We start from the raw sequence: 20,417 nt of genomic DNA, 5'->3' as shown, positions 1-20,417 counted from the left end.
TCAAATTAAATGTTATCAGGCCACTACTTTGCCTCAACGGTAGTGCTTTTCCCAAAATGTGTTTTTCAAAACACAAAATCCACTTTTTCCATTGTATACATAAATGGAAGAGGTGGTCTTACTTCAAGACCAATAACTACAGAACGATTATATGAATTGTCTTTCATGTAAGTATGTAAATAAAAAATTAAGGAATGGGAAGAGGTTAAGCGGGAGGTAAGGCATTAATATTAAACTCACACCACACTAGACGAAACAATCTGACAACATTTTTTAAGTCTTCTCAGTAATTGGCTGATATATGACACGTAAGTTATATACATAAACAGTATATGGCGTCTGAGAAAAAGTATAAACTGATTGTCGCATTTTTGGAAGTAGGTAGATATATTGATTTATCTGGGGTGGGTGTGATTGACGCATATACAATGGGCGACAAAAGTCTACGCACGACCCATATTTTTGATGTCTTGCTGCATGTAAAAATAATATAGATAAAGTAATGTACTTAACCATTGTATGAACATGTAAGTAACAAAAGAATCAGATGTTTTCCAAAAATTTTACACGGCTGTGATGACCTGATCGAAACCTGCCTTTTTTGGACACGAGATGTAAAAAAAGGAATATAGTATAATAACTTTTTTGAAAAGAGGTATTTGTAATGGAAAAAGTAAATGAAAACTTTTAAGAATATTCATTTATTTATTGACAAATTTAAGTATACGAAAGTGGCGTCGAATAATAATTAAAATAAGAATTTAGACATAATTGTTGTATCTATCTAATTATAACAATGATTATTATCACATAAGCATTTTCGAAACAAAAGTTTATTGCACATTTCTTGCTTTTCTTCACCACCTCTGACGTTGCGATGTAGCATTTAATAATATCATGATACAATAAATAATATTTTATACAAAACTATGTAAATTTAGTCTTTAGGAATTTTAATAATAGCAAAATATTTGAATATGTAATAAAAAACATTCTTAGACTTATAAATTTTAAAACATAACGCGGCAACAGATTTGAGGCATTTGGACATTTTAGTAGTAGAATATTAGTAGGCAACCCATACAAAATGTGTTATTAGTAGCAGAACTATTGGGCTGAAATTTGTACCGAATGTTATTTTTTTGAGTATGTGTTAGTGAAAACTTTAGGATTGATTACTTGTTAGTTTATACAATGAGCTTAACGTGCTGGTCAAATAAAACAAGCCTATGTACATGTACCTTGGGCATTCGCATGTCATACCCCCAATAAATAGGAGTAGTTTGTGGTTGCTCCGATTTGGGTCAACACATATATTAACTTTTGATATAACAATTTAATAAATGATTTGTGGTAATGCGCTGTCAACCACCCCCGCTATCGTCTCTTTAGTTATTGACGGTTGGTAGCTGGCTAAAGTTATAGTATAATTGCCGTACTAAAAGGAGATAATGTTGAGAAATAAATCTTGATTTTTGTGACATTCTTTCTTTTTCTTTTTGTTTTCTAGGCTACGCTCTTGTCCTTCTCGTAAATAATCTTTTATGATATGAAGAAAATTTCCCTTAGCCCGCTTTAATAACATTATCGAAAACCTATGAAGTGCCATAACTTAGCTCCACAATAAGATGCGAGTCTGTTATTTGTTACAACGAATCGCATTAGGGAGGGGCATCTGCGGTTTGAGACATTTTGGAAAGGTGTGTTTGGCCCAGGCCCCAAATAGGCTTATTGTTCATATCTCCTTAAGCATTTAAGTTAAATCAACTAAAATTGTTTAGAATAAATCTTTTTAGCACATTACAAAGGTGCAGTAGTCGGGAGCAAAACATATTGAGAACTTAATGAAATTGCAGTGTTTTGCCAATTAATTCGTTATAAAAATTTTTTATTGTACAGAAATTCGTTATAAAGAAGTTGGACTCAAATTTACTTTTTATTGTTTACAATTTATTCTTCTCAACGCAATAAATATTAATGATTGACAGATTTGTCGGCAGACATTCTTCAAACAAGTTTCTGCAGCTGAATAAGTATATACATATGTATATACAAGGTGGGTTCCAAAGTAAACAGGACTTTTAAAAAAAAAGACAGAACAAATGGTTTTATCGGCAAAATCAATTAATTTTATTCAAAATAGTCTCCTTCTGCTTTAATACAGCTTTTTACACGATTGAATACGGCGCACGAAACGCTTCAAAACAACAAGGTAGAATACCGCATTAACGGGTGGAACAAATTCTTTGTGGACAATACCCTTGGAATCATAAAAACAAATCAGCATTGTCTTCACTCTTGACTTCTCCAGGCGCGATTTTTTGGGTTTCGGCTCATTTCTCATTTATGTCCTCACGACCATTTTGAAAACGTTGAAACCACTCGTGCACTCTGCTACGGGATAGGCAATTATCGCCATAAACTTGTTTCATCAATTGAAACGTTTCGGTAAAAGTTTTACCAATTTTAAAACAAAATTTAATGTTGGCTCTTTGTTCGAAGCTCATTTTCGTACTGATGACAAAAACATACTGACACTTAAAACTCAATAACTTCACTTCCAATATATGAAATGTCATGAAATTTTTACTGGAAGTCGATAAAGGATAGCAGATTCTAACGCAATAGTCGACATATAGATGGCGCCACTAGATTTTACTTTGTTACTTTTTTACTGTTTACTTTGGAACGCACCTTGTATATATGCTTAAAAAAGGTTTTACTCTTGCACAAAAGGCTTTATGATCCGTGGTGATTTAGTTTTACTCCCAATTTCAATAAGATCTTTTGTCGGGACTATGAAACACTTGTAATTACCACTGCTGGGCAAAGGCCGCACTTTCATCCAAGTATTTTGTGTCGGTTTGTAAACTTCGACAATGCCTTTCCACTCAGTTGATGATGATCCTCCAACGGCCATCAAACGGTCACTGAGTGTTATGCCACAGATACCACTCCGTGCTATATTCACTGATGCTGCCTAAAAGATACATACATATATGCGGTGAATTCTTTTGCTTTAAATTTTTAAAATAACCTGTGACCACGTATTAGTTTTCGGATCGTAACGCTCTACGTCGCTTCGGTAGGGGGACTGCATTTTTCCTGAACTTATTGCATATAATAGACCTTTAAAAAAGGATGCCTGCCATAAGAACACATGTAAAATTATTTTTGATCAAAATTACATATTGCATACTGTTTTTACCCCGCAATTAAAACGCGCCTGAAGCATGTCTGCGCACTTACGCCACTTCCCTGTTTTGGTGTTATAGCATTCCACTGACTTTAATTCTTCACGATCGATTCCTATACCACCAAGTACATAAATTTTATCGCCAATAGCCACAGCCGTACCTTCGGCTCGGGAAACAAACATTGAAGGTAGTAAGCTCCATTGCAAGGTGAAGGGATCAAATCTATCGCAACACATATTTTATGTAAAAATTAAAATTAGCCAGGCATTGCAAAAAAAATAAAATGGCGGGAAGTACTAACTTCTCTGCAGTATTAGTAGCACTGCCGCTGATATAACCACCTATTACGTAAATGATACCATCGACGTTGACAACACACATCCCTACTCGCGCAAACTTCATCAGGGGCAGTTTACTCCACATTTGTGTTTCTAAATTGTAAGAGTGGACACAATTCAGCGGCAGATTTTGCGGACTAATGCCACCTAGAGTTATTAGCCTTTTATTAAAGTACACCAAATCTGGGCTTTGTGTGGGGAATTTCAACACACCACACTGTATCCATAACTTCTCCGTCTCGTCGCATCGGTAAATACAACTCTCGGTAAACTGTGAAATAAAATTTCAAATTGAGTAAATATCTCTATCCCACTGCCGCAGCTAATATTAGAAATACGAGAACTGAACCAAAAGTATTAGACTTTAGTCATCCGTCCGATTCTGACAGTGTAAAAGAATGCCCAAACTTATCGATAAGATAATATAACGATGTGACACACATTTGCTACTGGAGTTTAATTAACTTAGCATTTTCCCAGTCATCAGCCAAATAGCTCAATTCACTGTCAGTTAATTTATTATTCTGTATGGATATCGAAACCTGCTTAAGCAGACTGTTTCGCTGACAGTTAATTTAGTATGGCTATCGCTTAAGCAGGCTGTTGGTGTGATGAGGTTCCAGCCCCAGAAGGGTGTGGGTATATATTCGATCAACATTTACTTCACAGCGAGCTATCGATGTGCTCAGTGAGCATTTGGCAACATAACAATTTATATACTTATTCTTGCTAAGAATGAATCTGGGGATAGTTGGAACGCCCCTAAGCATTTTTGCCTAACCGAGCTTACGCTCGTATATGTCGTCTAAAAAGTTTTGAATTCTGAAAATGTTTACCTCTTTTACGATCCTTTGTCGCACTGCCAATATAGAATTATTTGTAGTAATATTACTTGATTTTGGATGGTTTGAAGGAAATTGTAAAGCTGGAATTGCTGGTGAGCGCGATCCTTCCGTCGATCCTTTTAAGTAAGCAGTGCAATGAGCAGCAGCACCGTCAAGTTTCAAAATCGTGGCTCCATTTAATAGTCTACTGACGTTATGCATTTTAGGGTTAAGCCTGCCCGTATAACAGTAAGCTATAAGCAACTCAAATTCAACCGGTGCAATATTGTCAATACAAATAACTGGAGCCGAACCTTGCTCCGTTTGAAATAATTCGTCGAAATAAACACTGGCAGCAGCCAAGATAAGTCGATGAGCTGTAATACTAGACAAACGTATTAAAACAATATACTCGTATTAATAAATAGACGAGCGATGAATTGTAATTAAACTCACCGCTTATGATAACTCCGCCACAAAAACGTAACATCAATGTGTTTTTCTTTATCAAAGAATTCATGACAATTCTCCCACATCATATCGATGAAACGTTTGTCTTGACGCACAACGTCCTTTTTAGGGATTGCACTGGCCATTAGGTTCTATTAGATATATACGAACAACTAGATTCCTATTATTGTCCTATTATTATACAATAGAATTTAGATTTTTTAATATTTTTTTTTTGGTGAATTTAGCGCCTAAATAGTTTAACATTAAATGGGAATAAGAACAGTGTTTCTTGTGCAACATTTTAACCGATCATAAGTAATAGTTCCGAGCAATCAACTTGCAAATTATTACATAATACGATTACAAAACAATGCCATACATTTTTTTCTGGTAAACTTTAGAAGACACGTACAAGTCCTCAGCTCGATTCACCATTTTAAAATGTCTGATGACCTCTTTATTTAAATAATTGGTAGCTGTCTTCGTATTGTCGAACCTTGGAGAGTGTCGAACATACAACTGGTTTGAATCGTATACCATTTTAATAAAGTATTTCTCTCATGTAAACTCAAATCGATATGTTTATTGTATGCTAATTTTACGACAAAAGAATGTAGAGCTCAAGCATATCAAGCAGAATAGCGGTGAATCGAAAACGATGAATTTTGCTATCTTTTCTTGAGTTAAATAGTTTTTTCTATGCTATGTATTTTGGCCAGTTTAGATGAAATTCTTAAAGTAAGATTATTGATTTTCTGCATATATGTTGGCAAATCTTCTCTTTTATTATACTCTTGCCACATGTTGCTACAGAGTATAATAGTTTTGTTCACCTAACTGCTGTTTGTATCACCAAAAAATAATCGAGTTGGATATAGGGTTATATTTATCGAAATGATCAGGATGATGTGACGAGTTGAAATCCAAGTGACTGGCCGTTCGTCTGTCCGTGCAAGCGATAACTTGAGTAAAAATTCAGATATGTTAATGAAACTTGGTATGCGTGTTCCTTGGCAAAAAAAGTGAGGACGAGCTCGTCGATTGGCGTAATACGACCACTCCCCCAAAACATTATTAATCGAAAACCTATAAATTGCCATAAATAAGTCACAAGTATAGATACAAACGCGTAATTTGGTACAACGAATTTCAATAAAGAATACCTGTGGTTTGAAATTTTTTTAAAAGTGAGCGTAATTGCCTTAGCCTCCAGATAGCCCACTGATATTCACGATTTTGAAACGTCCAGCTGACTTTACTCCATATATATGTTTATACATATTTATATATTTATAAAATTGCTTGAAAATAAGTTCTCAAGTATACCTGAACAATGTCAAAAAATTTATGCAGTTCAGGTTCTATGCAGATTCTGTGGCCTCAATAATTATAGTATAATTTTCACTGACGGGAAGTGAAGTATTATAATATAACTAAGTGGGTCTATGAACTTCAAAATAAGTTAATATGATCTCAAATTTGATGGTAATCCATTTATGATTTCATTGAACAATGAAGTTGAACCCTTTCGCTACATTTTGTAATATAAAGTTTTGCCAACATCTCAAGGTATTTCCCCGGCTGTGATCCTTGAAAGTTGCAAGAGTATGAAATGTTCGGTTACATCCGAACTTTCTTGTTTGATTTGGTTATTTTTTCCTATTTTCAAAGAAGCGCACCGTATCAAATAACTGTTCGCCTATACACAGAGAGGAAACATCCTAGAAACCAGACCTATCTAATAAAGAACTAATGTAATAGTTTTAAATGCATTTCTTGTAGTAATGATGCATTTAATGTGAGGCAATTCCTAATTAAAAAAAACTATACCTCTTCAAGCCTCCATATAACGAATATGAAGACTTATTTTCCTGTGGCGGTATAAAGTCACCAATATTAGTAAACAATAATTTGGTCTGGCATTAAAAAGTGTGCCCTTGCCTAATATAATGATTTTCGCTCTTGCGAGATTAGTGTCTAATAGAAATAGGTAATATATTATTTCGCGTCGAACTCCTTTTAGCACTGACGACCTTCGGCTGCGCTTGAAAAAAAAACCCTGATCGAACCAACACCGGGGTGTCCATAATTCTTTTGCGTCAAACTTCTTTCTGCACAAATATATTCATTGAGACATACATATAGCGAAATAGCGAGCATTACTTTTACAATATTTGAACTTTAAATATAAATATCTCGAAGTCTGAGGCGGGACTATGTTTATTCAGCTTTTAATCCTAATGACCTTCTTTATCCGTCCATACCATCAGATCGCGGCGCCAAGAAAACGTAATTTTGCCACGAAACGTAATGCAAAGGCTACAATACTGTAATGAAGAGTTTGGGATAGATTTCAGCCTGTGGTTTTTTTAGTGCTTTATGCATCACATGCAGTACTTTTTTTGTCCATGTTTTGAGTTCTCGCCATTTTTGCAGGGCTGTACTGATATGATATGTCCCATATGTTGTGCGCGTCACTATATACTCAAAATGTAAATATTAAAAGAACTTATGGTCGTTATATAAGAGATTAGCTTTGTATTGTATTTCACTCTCCGCATTTATACACTTACACATGCATATATCTACATATGGTATATAATATATGTATACATAATTATGTAAAGATTTGTGCTATATTTACTTGTATTCCTTCTTGTTTAGGAAATCGCTGATCACAAATAATACACTGCTACAAATCACGAATGCCCGTTTAATGAAGCAAAACAAATTATTAAATATTATATTGTGTGATATGTATTGCAATTTGCAACGAAATATATTTAGACACATGCAACGGCGTAAATAAAATCAACCAATCGGCTTACACCGCGAAAATATACTACTGGAGATGCGATTCGATTTATATTCTCGTTCAGCTGAAACGTGCTTGCTCAAAACTTTTCGAGTCACAATGAGACCCATTAGGGGCGTACATAAGCGACCCTCGCAAAGAGTAAAATATTATATTAAGTACGGTACGTATGAATATAAATTAATACCTATTTTATGAATGTAATATTGTTTTAGATTCTTCAATAAAATTGTTAAGAGAACCAATTAGGAGTTGCTATCTGTTTGAAAATGAAATTTAGTAATGTCCCGACATGGCTTACAAAAGGCTTATATGGCTTTCATTTCAAAATATGTTTCAAAAGTGTTGCAAACTGTTTCAAATATTAAATACAAAAAAGTGGAAAATCTTATCTTATCAATCTTATTTCTATTTTCATTCTTTTTTTAAGTTATCTAATGCTTTGTAAATGATTCTATGAAAAATTAAGAAACTTCCGCTAAATTGAAATGAAAAATCAGTTGTCGTGTTCGAAAGGCAGGTTACCTCCCTAATATGTAATCGTAAAAATTCTCCAATAGCATGTGTGCGCGATAAGAGTGAAGTTATTTTCTGAGTGCATGCTTACTGTTTGTTTGGCAGTGAGCGAGAGCTCAAATGATTACGGGTATTCCCCGGATTTATTTCATCATCAGAATAAAAAGCTTTAAATTTATTGAACATACATATGGTATATACTTGCCTGAGAACGTGATTACGTGAAGCTAAAATATGTACTCGTATATTCCCTGATTCTTAAATTAGCTCATAACTGTCAGTTGCCTTGTCATGAGAAAGAAATGGAATATGTATATATACATATATATGTAAGTATATATATATACAGTCAAAGACAAAAGTTTAAATACACCAATAAAATTTCACTTTTTATTGGAAAAAATTATTTTAACAAAAATGTAAGTGGGAAGTTTATTTATAGTCAATTATTTACTTACATTGAAATTAAAAAAAAACTTTCAATATAGCTTAGATAACTGTAAATTCATCAAAAACATAAAATTACGCGGGACAAAAGTTTAAATACATTACATAGAGTTTCATATCGCGACTAAATTAAACTAAAATATAAGACATAAAATATATTTAGTATTTTGTTGGTCCACCTCGTGCTTCAATAACTGCTTTTAGACGCCGTGGCATAGATAGAACCAAATTTTCTGTTTCCGATGGCGCAATTTCCGACCATGCCTTTTTCAGAGCTTCTTTCAAGGATGTTTTGCTAGTTGAACACGCATTATCAATTTTCCGTGCCAATACCTCCCAAACATGCTCAATCGGGTTCAAGTCTGGTGATTGTGGCGGACTATAGAGTTGACGAGGAGCATAATACATCAGCCAATCCTTCACCAAACCCGCGATATGCTTAGGGTCATTGTCTTGTTGGAATATCCAAGAACTTCCGAGGCCTAAGCAATCCACCGAAGACTACATATGTTATTCCAAAATACTTTTGTAAACATATTTGTTCATTATACCATCGATAAACGTTAGATGTCCTACGCCAGCCGCTCCCCAAACCATGACGCTACCCCCCCATGCTTAACGGTTGGTATTAAATTTTGGGTTTGATATGCTGTTCCTGTTTTACGCCAAATTTTTGTACGACCATCGCTTCCGAAAAGGTTGAACTTAGATTCGTCAGTAAACAGGACTCTTCTCCAAAAAGATTCATTCATATCCTTGTATTTGTTTGCAAATTCTAGACGAAGTTGCTTATTTTTCTCAGATATGAGAGGTTTTTTTCGTGGAACTCTGCTTTGATAGCTATTTTCCCGTAAGCCTCTTGCTACAGTTTTTGGGTGTACAGATTTACCAGAAGCTGCAGCGATGCTATCGGCTATCTTTGGAGCACTTATTTTGGGATTTTTTGTCACTTCTTTGATGATTAAACTAACATCTCGCCGAGAAAGCTTCCTTGGACGCCCAGACCTTGGCCTATTTTCCACGGATTTGTGCGTTTTGTACTTTCGAATAATATTTTGCACACTTGCATAAGATATATTAAGGATTTTCCCTATATCTCGGTAAGATTTTCCATCTTGAAAATGTTTAATTATTAAATTTTTAACGAAACTCTCTATTTGTTTTCCTTTACCCATTTTTTTATTCTATGTCCACTCTTGGAGAAGAAATCGCTTCTAATACCGAATACAAATGTATAAGTTCCTAAACCATCGCATATAACGGCACTTTTTTCTAAAGAATTTTGTGAAACATATGCGATGCGTATTTTTCAGTGGTTGTATTTAAACTTTTGTTCCGTGGAATTTTATGTTTCTGATGAATTAACCGCTATTTAAGCTACATTGGATGTTTTTTTTTGGTTTCAATGTTAATAAATAATTTACTAAAATTAAACTTCATGCTTACATTTGCGTTAAAATGCTTTGTTTGCATAAAAAGTGATATTTTGTTGGTGTATTTAAACTTTTGTCTTTGACTGTATATAAATATACATAAGTTCACATAGCCTTAAACACAACTCGTGCCTAATTTTGTGAAGACAACTCGTCAAATAACGTTATCCATGCAAGCACATTATTCCGATCGTTTAGTTAATATGACAGGTATATGCTATAGTCATCCGATCTCAACAATTTCTTTGGATATTTTGCTTTACTGCTTAAACTATAATCCATAATCGTTAAATGAAAAAGTTTTCAATGCAAGCACTTTATTCCGATCGTTCAGTTTGACTAGGGATAGTATTTACCCGATTTTATTGATTTTTGACACAAGGTTACAGTATTATCAGACATAGAGCCATAAGCACTGGGTCCACCTCTCCACCATATTGGGGGCTTGAACAGTTATGAACTGATTTTGATAATTTTTATACTTGAGATGGCATACCTCAAAGACACTATTCGCGCCAAGTTTTATCCCGATATATTCATTTGTGCTTGATAGGTATACTGTATTGTGAAACAATCATATGGAATTTAAAATTGTGTTATATAGAAAGTAGGCGTGGTTGTGGTCCGAGTTCAATTCACCCTGTAAAATAGGAAAGTCTGGATAATGTTTAATACCGAATTTGGCTTCATGTGGTAGTGCAGGTCCTGACATATTTGATTTCACCTGAAGGTCACTCCAATTGTCCAATTTTGATACCGGCTCCTATGAAGCGTTTGATACCTTCTTGGCTGTAAAACTTCTGTTCTGACGCATTTATTTAGTGAGTTATCGCACTTTAGTAGTTTTCAACATAACCGCTGTATTGAGAGTGGGCGGTCACGATCCGATTTACTCATTTTCACATTGTCAGAGAAGGCACCGAAATCAATTGTCCTGAGCAGTTTTGGTTAATTTGGCTAAAGTAGTTTGGAACTGTATATACATATAACGTATTGGGGGTTTGGTCCACACCCATTTTTATACTCTCGCAACCTGTTGCTACAGAGTATAATAGTTTTGTTCACCTAACGGTTGTTTGTATCACCTAAAATTAATCGAGTTAGATATAGGGTTATATATATATAAATGATCAGGATGAAGAGACGAGTTGAAATCCGGGTGACTGTCTGTCCGTCCGTCCGTCTGTCCGTCCGTCGGTCCGTGCAAGCTCTAACTTGAGTAAAAATTGAGATATCTTTATGAAACTTGGTAGATATGTTTCATGCTACCGTGAGACGGTTGGTATTGCAGATGGGCGTAATCGGACCACTGCCACGCCCACAAAACGCCATTAATCAAAAACAAATAACTTGCCATAACTAAGCTCCGCAATAAGATACAAGACTGTTATTTGGTACACAGGATCACATTAGGGAGGGGCATCTGCAGTTAAAATTTTTTTTTAAAAAGTGGGCGTGGTCCCGCCTCTAATAGGTTTAATGTGCATATCTCCTAAACCGCTAATGCTATAATAACAAAATTCACTGGAAGCAAATTTTAGCACTTCTATTGACGGTGTGAAAATAGTTGAAATCGGGTGGCAACTCCGCCCACTCCCCATATAACGGTACTGTTAAAAACTACTAAAAGCGCGATAAATCAAGCACTAAACACGCCAGAGACATTAAATTTTATCTCTGAGATGGTATGAGATGACTTTATAGGAAAATTAGACAGTGGGCGTGGCACAGCCCACTTTTAGGTGAAAACCCATATCTTGAGATCTGCTTAACCGATTTCAACCAAATTCGGTACATAACGTTCTTTTCATGTTTCTATGTCATAGTGCGAAAATGGGCGAAATCGGACTACAACCACGCTTACTTCCCATGTAACACCATTTTCAATTCCATCTGATTCTTTCACTTTCCACTATGCAAATCAAGTAACAATGATTATATCGGGGTAAAACTTTGCGTGAATAATGCAAATAAAGTATGCCATTTTGCGGCCAAAAATTGTCTAAATCGAACCAAAACTGTTCAAACCCCTAAGTACTAAATATATGGACCCCAGTGCCTACAGTTGACCTTCTACCGAAAATATCAGTCAATCCACAAAGAAATCTCAAACGAGTATACCATTTGACTTTGCGAGAGTATAAAATGTTTGGTTACATCCGAATTTAGCCCTTCCTTACTTGTTTTAAATAATTTAAAACCACAGATACCCATTCCTAATGCAATTCGTTGTAACAAGAAAAATATAGCTTATTGGGTGGTTCAGTAATGGGGCGTGGCAATAACCCGATTCCGCCCATCTGCAATACAAACCTCTCTTTCATTACGATATCTTATTATACCCTGAACAGGGTTTGCCACGAAGTTTGTAACATCCAGAAGGAATGGTCGGATATCCTATAAAATATATACATAAATGATCAGCATGATGAGCTAAGTTGATTTAGCCATGTCCGTCTGTCTGTCTGTCTGTCTGTATATATACAAGCATCGATATAAAATTTTGCACCTGTCCTTTTCTCACAAAGAAGCTGTTCATTTGTCGGAACGGCCGATATCGGACCACTATAGCATATAGATGCCATACAAACTGAACAATCTGAATCAAGTGCTTGTATGGGAAACTCTTTCATTTGACAAGGTGTCTTCACGAAACTTGGCACGGACTATTATTTAAGGCAACAATGTAATCTATGAAGAAATTATTCAGATCAGATTACTATAGCATATAGCTGCCATACAAACTGAACAATCTGAATCAAGTGCTTGTATGGAAAACTCTTTCATTTAACAGGTATCTTCACGAAATTTGGCATGGATTATTATTTAAGGCAATAAAGTAATCTCCGCAGAAATTATTCAAATCTGATGACTATAGCATATAGCTGCCATATTAACTGAAAGATCGGAGTAAAGTGCTTGCATGAAAAATTTGTTTATTTGACGAGGTATTTTCACGAAATTAGGCACGAGTTATCGCTTAAGGCAACAAATTATTCTCCGCAGAAATTGGTCAGATCAGATCACTATATCATATAGCTGCCATTCAAATTGAACGTTCGGAATCAAGTTCTTGTGAGAGGCCTTTGTATTTGTGAAGGGTATTACGCTTCGGTGCAACCGAAGCTAACGTTTTTTCTTGTTTTTTTACTCACGTTATAGCTTACTCAGAAGGACGGACCTGAAACTCAACTCGACTCGTCATCCTGATCATTTAAATTTATATACCATAAACATATAATATGTTCATAAGTATTGTTAACACCACCACTTACGTGCTACTTCAACTCCGCGTATATGTTAATGAAATAAGAATCGTATGGTTTTTGGTTTCAAAAATATTCACAAACTTTATTTCCTTTTTTTTAATATTTACAAGGATTAGCTCAACGCACTCCCTGGTCGCATACCAGTGGAGAGGTAGTAAAAAATGTTGTGCAATACAAATTGCAAGAGTATAAAAAGATGGTTGATAGCCGGAATGAATTCCCGCGCGCCAAAGAAATGGTGTTTTTTACTCGACCGTCGCTGGTAGAACGGCTCTCCGCTTCGAGGACGATATTTTTGTACTGTGTGTTGTGTAGAGATCCTAGTCGGTGTGTGGGTGTGTGCGCTGTATGATGAGTTGTGTGGGTGTTCTGCGGTTTCCAGGTGTGGTGTGTTTGAGTTCTTCGGGGCGGGAATCTTAACTCATTTGGCCATCCCGGCCCCACTAGGCGAATGTTCAGCCTAGCAGTCGCTGTAACTGTTGCAACGTTGCCACAACTTTGCTGAGTCCGGACGTGCGGCGATAGTTCGGCCTACGCCTAGTAGGTGCAATGTTTTGCTGACGCCATGGACGGGACTCAGATCGGGGTGCCGTTCTTCGGCGACGTGCCCCGCGATTGGTTTGCTGCGGTCGGTGTGCGCCACGGATGCGTTGGGCAGGCTGCCGATTGACCTCTCGTCTTGGGGTACGTTGTGTCGACGACATGCCCTTGAAGGGCATACAGTGCTGCAACTTGTGTGGACGGCAAGAAAGGGGTCATCGGATGCGATGGGGCTCCTCTGGTGAACAGCTATGGATGCTCGTGTACCGTTACGAGCGGTGGTTGACGGTGCGGTTGCGGCTGATGTAAGGGGCGCCGCTGTTGGAATAACCCCAAGGCGAGGCACAGTGATGGCCGATCGCATTGTTGGCGTTGGGGTGGAATGCATCTCTGTATCCATATCTATATGTATGGAGAAAAAGGCGTGTTTAGTTACGATTCAGTGGTATAGAGTATGGATATCTTTCTATATGTGACCAAATTTATTTGGTTTGGTGATCGTATTAGTCTACCCATTATTTTATTAGTATATATGATTGTAATTTGTCATATTATATTCGTGGTTTTTTATTTCTGTTTTCGGTTATTTAGACGGATATTTCGATTTTTTCTTGTAGGTATTATTGAACGGATGGTTTACTACTTGCGTTTTCGCTATTATTTGAGATTGGCAGGAAGCATAGTTTAACGAGCGGTCTGGTTAGCGTTCCATTTCGAGTACGGAGGTCAACTACTCGTATATGATCGTCGGAACCATGATGTAGCTTCTCTATACAACCAAGCCGCCATTCTGTAGGGGGAAGACAATCGTCATGGATTGAGGCAAAATCTCCAAGCTTTGGCGCCTTTTCGGGAGTTTTCCAGCGGTACCTTTTATGAAGGTCCTTTATATACTCCTCCTTCCATCGGCGGCTGAAATCATGATGGAGAATTTTAATTCTTTCCCATCTGTTTTGTAAGGATAGCGACTCCACGCCTGGCTCAGGTATGGCCAGAAGGGGTGCTCCTTTTAGAAAGTGCCCTGGAGTTAGGGCTGTGAGATCTGAGGGATCTTGCGAGAGTGTCGTTAGTGGCCGTGAATTGAGAATGGCTTCAATGCGAATTAATATGTTGTAAATTCTTCATAATTAAATTTGTAGTTTCCAGCTACTTTCTTAAAGTGGGAATTGAAGCTTTTTACAGCTGATTCCCATAAACCACCCATATGAGGAGCGTTTGGAGGGATAAACTGCCAGTTAATACCTTGGGGAGCGTACTTTTGTACAATTTCAGGTGAGACTTGTTTGACAAAATTCACGAACTGTTTTTCTGTGGCTCTTTGAGCTCCTATAAATTTCTTACCATTGTCGCTCATGAGTTTTGATGGAAAACCGCGTCGTCCGACGAAGTGCGCAAATGCCGCGAGAAAAGCCTCCTTTGTCAGATTCATACATAGCTCGAGGTGCACTGCTTTTGTCGTGAAACAGACAAAGACAGCCACATAGCCTTTCATGAGGGTGGATGACCTTAACATGGATGCCTTTATCTGAAAAGGCCCAGCAAAGTCGACACCTGTAATGGTGAAAGGCACAGCGTTCCGGTGGAAGTGCTGCCATAATCTGCGTTCGCATCTTCTGCTTATGCATAGTGCAGATCTTGCACATGAAAATGCATTTCTTTATTTTGGGCTTGAGTCTTGGAATATAAAACTCTTGACGGACGATTTGTTGCATGGGGCGATGTTCTGCGTGTAGCAATAGCACGTGGACATAGTTAAAGTATAAGGTGGCAAGTTGCGATTTCTCTGGGATAACTATGGGATGACGTTCGTATACGTCAGGCTTGAATTGGCAAGCCGACCATTCGCGCGGAGTACTCCTTTCGTGTCAATGAATGGATTTAAGACTAAGAGTGAGCTCTTTTTATCTATCGGCTTCGATTCTCTTAGTAATGATATTTCTCGGCTGAAGTAACGCGCTTGTGTAGATGCGATAAGAGCGACCTTTGCTTTTTGTAAGTCTAGGTGCGTCACTGTATCGCATTGGGAGTGTAATGAAGACACTCCCTTAAGTTTAATTTTGAGTCGCTCTATGAACTTGAGCATGTAAGCGATTACCCTGAGGGCTCGGGGATACGAGGAAAATCGCTCAAGGATGTAAATATCCTGCAATGTTGCGTGAAAGGAGTCGATTTTTCGACTTTCTGGGGCAATTATATTGCGCGATTGTGGCCAAGAATCGGGAGATTCTGTTAACCATCGGGGGCCATTCCACCAGAGGGTGGTGGTGACAAGGTGCAGGGGTTTGCACCCTCTTGTAGCTAGATCAGCAGGATTGTCAGCACTGGCTACATGTCGCCAAGTGGCTGATCCTACTAGGTCAAGTATTTGAGACGTTCGGTTGGAAATATACGTCTTCCATGCATGTGGGGGTTTTTCTAACCAGGCTAGTACGATTTCGAAATCGGATTATAGATATAATTTATATTGTGCCATGTTTAAATGCGTTTGTACGATGGACACGAGTTTGGCTACTAGTAGCGCTCCACATAATTCAAGTCGTAGCAGACTTATTGTTTTTAAAGGAGCCACTTTTGCTTTTGCTACTAGTAAGTGGCATGTGGTCGCAGTGTCGTTTTGTGTGCAAACATATACACTGGCCAAAGAAAGTATTCGACATATGCATTTTTCTATTTAGTTTTGAAATATTCCTTAATATAAACTAATAAAAGATCAAAAATCAGTGTTTTTTGAAGCAATAATTTATTTAGTTTGTAACATGATGGCTTTTATCATAATAAAAACAACAAAACTAACCAAAAAAGCACAAAAACCAAATTACCCCGAATATTGAAGCAAAAAAAATATTCGACAATTACGCAAAAGAGCGAATTCCAATGATTAACGGTAAAAAATAACGATCGGTTTGAATATTTTGCTTAACATTGTTTTGCAGCAATCCATTTTAAAGCGATATTTAAAGTAAATAAGTGAAGTATTAAACATGGGTCGTAAAAAGAAAGAAGTGTCTGAAGAAATAAAAAATTGTATCGTAAAGTACTTTAAAAGTGGATTAACCGAAAGCAAAATAGCCGAATTAGTTGATAAGCCACGTACAACTATTCATTATATTATATTATTAAAAAATGGAAAGATAAGAAGTCGGTTGAAAATCATCCAAGGTGTGGTCCACCTAAGATCTTTTGTAAAACAGACGAACGTTGGTTGGTTCGCCAGGTCAAAAAAGAACCAAAAACAAATGCAACGGTTCTCTCCAAAAATGTTAAAGAAAGCCTAAATATAGATGTGACACCCCAAACCATTCGAAATTATTTGAAAACAAGTAAGGAAAGGCTAAGTTCGGATGTAACCGAACATTTTATACTCTCGCAAAGTCAAATGGTATACTCGTTTGAGATTTCTTTGTGGATTGACTGATATTTTCGGTAGAAGGTCAACTGTAGGCACTGGGGTCCATATATTTAGTACTTAGGGGTTTGAACAGTTTTGGTTCGATTTAGACAATTTTTGGCCGCAAAATGGCATACTTTATTTGCATTATTCACGCAAAGTTTTACCCCGATATAATCATTGTTACTTGATTTGCATAGTGGAAAGTGAAAGAATCAGATGGAATTGAAAATGGTGTTACATGGGAAGTAAGCGTGGTTGTAATCCGATTTCGCCCATTTTCGCACTATGACATAGAAACATGAAAAGAACGTTATGCACCGAATTTGGTTGAAATCGGTTGAGCAGATCTCAAGATATGCGTTTTCACCTAAAAGTGGGCTGTGCCACGCCCACTGACTAATTTTGAACGCGGTTCCTATAAAGCCAATTTATACCATCTCAGAGATATAATTTAATGTCTCTGGCGTGTTTAGTGCTTGATTTATCGCGCTTTTAGTAGTTTTTAACAGTACCGTTATATGGGGAGTGGGCGGAGTTGCCACCCGATTTCAACTATTTTCACACCGTCAATAGAAGTGCTAAAAACGTTTGCTTCTAGTGAATTTTGTTATTATAGCATTAGCGGTTTAGGAGATATGCACATTAAACCTATTAGAGGCGGGACCAAGCCCACTTTTTAAAAAAAAGTTTTAATTGCAGATGCCCCTCCCTAATGTGATCCTGTGTACCAAATAACAGTCTTGTATCTTATTGCGGAGCTTAGTTATGGCAAGTTATTTGTTTTTGATTAATGGCGTTTTGTGGGCGTGGCAGTGGTCCGATTACGCCCATCTGCAATACCAACCGTCTCACGGTACCATGAAACATGTCTACCAAGTTTCATAAAGATATCTCAATTTTTACTCAAGTTAGAGCTTGCACGGACGGACAGACGGACAGACAATCACCCGGATTTCAACTCGTCTCTTCATCCTGATCATTTATATATATATAACCCTATATCTAACTCGATTAGTTTTAGGTGATACAAACAACCGTTAGGTGAACAAAACTATTATACTCTGTAGCAACAGGTTGCGAGAGTATAATTAATGACTACAGGGGAAGAGTTGCGCGCAAAAAGCCACATATCTCTAAAAAAAATAGATTGGAAAGATTTAGCTTTGCAAAAACGTACATAAACAAGCCCGCTGAATTTTGGAGTAATATGATCTTTGCAGATGCGAGCAAATTTAATTTTTTTGGATGTGATGGCAAAGTAATTGTGTACAGAAAACCCAATACAGAGCTGGAAGAGCGAAATACAGTGGCAACTGTGAAACACGGAGGTGGAGGCGTTATGATTTGGGGGTGTATGTCGGCAGCAGGAGTTGGAAAAATGGAACCAATTCGCCAAATCATGGACCACATGCAATATATTGGTGTTTTGAAGAGAAACTTGCGAACTAGTGCAGAAAATCTCGGAATCGGAGCGACTTTCCAGTTTTACCAAGATAACGACCCGAAGCATTCCGCATTAAATACAAAGCTTTGGCTTTTATACAATTGCCCTGGAGTAATTAAAACGCCTGCTCAAAGTCCAGATCTAAATCCCATAGAGCATCTATGGGATCATTTAGAAAGAAGACTAAGACAGCGTCATTTTACGAGCAAAACCCAAATGGAACAGATACTAATGGAAGAGTGGAACAGTATAGACACATTCATAACAAGAAAGTTGGTCGAATCAATACCAAGACGTTTAAAAGAAGTAGTCCGAAGAAAAGGAAGAGCTACGCGATATTAAAAAGTGATTTTTGTTTTTTAACTTGGATTTTACATTAATTGTCGAATATTTTTTTTGCTTTTAATTTTGAAGTAATTCAGTTCTTTTGCTTTTTTTGTTAGTTTTGCTGTTTTTATTATCATAAAAGTCATCAAGTTGCAAACTAAATAAATTATTGCTTTAAAAAACACTGGTTTTTGGTCTTTTATTAATTTATATTAATATTTCAAAAATAAATAAACAAAATGCATATGTCGAATACTTTCTTTGGCCAGTGTATAGTTGCGCAATATGCCTTTTCAGAAGCGTCACAGAAGCCGTGTAGTTAGGCTTTGTGCTCTGGGGCATAATTTACCCATCGTGGGATTTGTATCTGTGAGATATCGTTTAGCTTGTTCGCAAACTGAGACCACTTTTCTAAACGCAGTGGTTTTACTTGTTCGTCCCAGTCGGTTCCATCTAGCCATAATTCTTGTATTAGGATTTTGGCTTGTATCATAACTGGCGAAAGTCATCCTGCGCAGATATTGACTCTGTCGTGTATGAAAACTGGTCAGATATCGCATTCCATTGGATCCCCAGAGTTTTTGTTGTACTTTCCTTTTCGAATTTAAGGAAATTAGTATCTAACAAATTTTCATGTGGTATATTTTTTAAAATATTAGGGTGGTTCGCCGTTATCTTTTTCAACGGAAACCCTGAGGTTTTGAGGGCTTTTACCACTTGTGATAGTGACTCGTATACTTGTGGAAGACTGGGACTTTCAGATATCGTCTACATATGTTTCTGTTTTTAACACTTTGGTTGCCAGAGGAAATTCTGACTTTGTGTTTTCTGCCAGTTCGTGGAGTGTTCGAATGGCTAAATATGGAGCACAGTTGACGCCAAAAGTAACTGTTTTTAGTTTATAGTCGCGTAGTGGACTATTGGGAAATTTTCGGAAAATAATTCGCTGAAAATCTTGAACGTCTTTATGTACGACTATTTGTCTATACATTTTTTCGAAGTCTCCGTTAAATACGTATTTGAATATACGCCAATTTAATATGAGGAGCATTAAATCTGGTTGGAGCGTGGGTCCCGTAAATAGAATATCATTTAGGGAATTCCCCGAGCTAGTGGATCTTGATGCATTAAAGACAACTCTTACTTTAGTTGTTTTTTTGTCTGGCTTAACTACTGCATGGTGCGGCAAGTAAAATGAGTAGTATTTGCCGTTTATGATTTTTCGCATGGGCTTATTTCCTCCATGTGGTCTAAATGGAGGTATTCTTCCAACACACCATCATATTCTGGTTTGAGTTCGCCTTTTTTAAGTAGGTTTTTTTCCATACTTTGAAACTGCTGTATTGCAGAGGTGCGAGAGTGACCTAAGGCGATTGTGTTGGGAAATTGTTGGTTTAGTGATAGTCGTACGACGTACCGACCA

General features: G+C 37.0%; 1 protein-coding gene and 1 long non-coding RNA gene across 4 annotated transcripts in view; one reads left to right on the top strand and one right to left on the bottom strand.

The window, feature by feature from the left end:
• LOC118682462 (uncharacterized) overlaps positions 1-20,417 on the top strand; it is a 152,375-nt gene that overhangs the window by 113,429 nt on the left and 18,529 nt on the right. For both annotated transcript variants that reach the window (XR_011396470.1, XR_011396469.1), the window contains exon 4: positions 7,477-7,790. This is a non-coding gene — a long non-coding RNA (uncharacterized lncRNA). The remainder of the gene's footprint in view (positions 1-7,476; positions 7,791-20,417) is intronic.
• Positions 1,929-7,598, bottom strand: LOC106620146 (kelch-like protein 5). Of its 2 annotated transcripts, none has more exons than XM_014238550.3 (7): positions 7,457-7,598; positions 4,816-4,961; positions 4,372-4,744; positions 3,499-3,806; positions 3,209-3,419; positions 3,038-3,145; positions 1,929-2,980 (listed from the first exon to the last, which is right to left on the bottom strand). In XM_014238550.3, the coding sequence occupies exons 2-7, from the start codon at positions 4,953-4,955 to the stop codon at positions 2,720-2,722; spliced, it is 1,401 nt and encodes a 466-aa protein (XP_014094025.1). In that variant the 5' UTR covers positions 4,956-4,961; positions 7,457-7,598; the 3' UTR covers positions 1,929-2,719. The 2 variants fall into 2 exon arrangements, with proteins under 2 accessions (XP_014094025.1, XP_036227209.1); XM_036371316.2 differs by having other exon boundaries at positions 4,816-5,001; positions 7,457-7,596.

The sequence above is a fragment of the Bactrocera oleae genome, chromosome 5 (genome assembly GCF_042242935.1).
Source record: "Bactrocera oleae isolate idBacOlea1 chromosome 5, idBacOlea1, whole genome shotgun sequence".
Taxonomy (NCBI): Eukaryota; Metazoa; Arthropoda; class Insecta; order Diptera; family Tephritidae; genus Bactrocera; species Bactrocera oleae.
The sequence above is the reverse complement of the archived record's forward strand: the minus strand, read 5'-3'. Positions and strand labels throughout refer to the sequence as shown.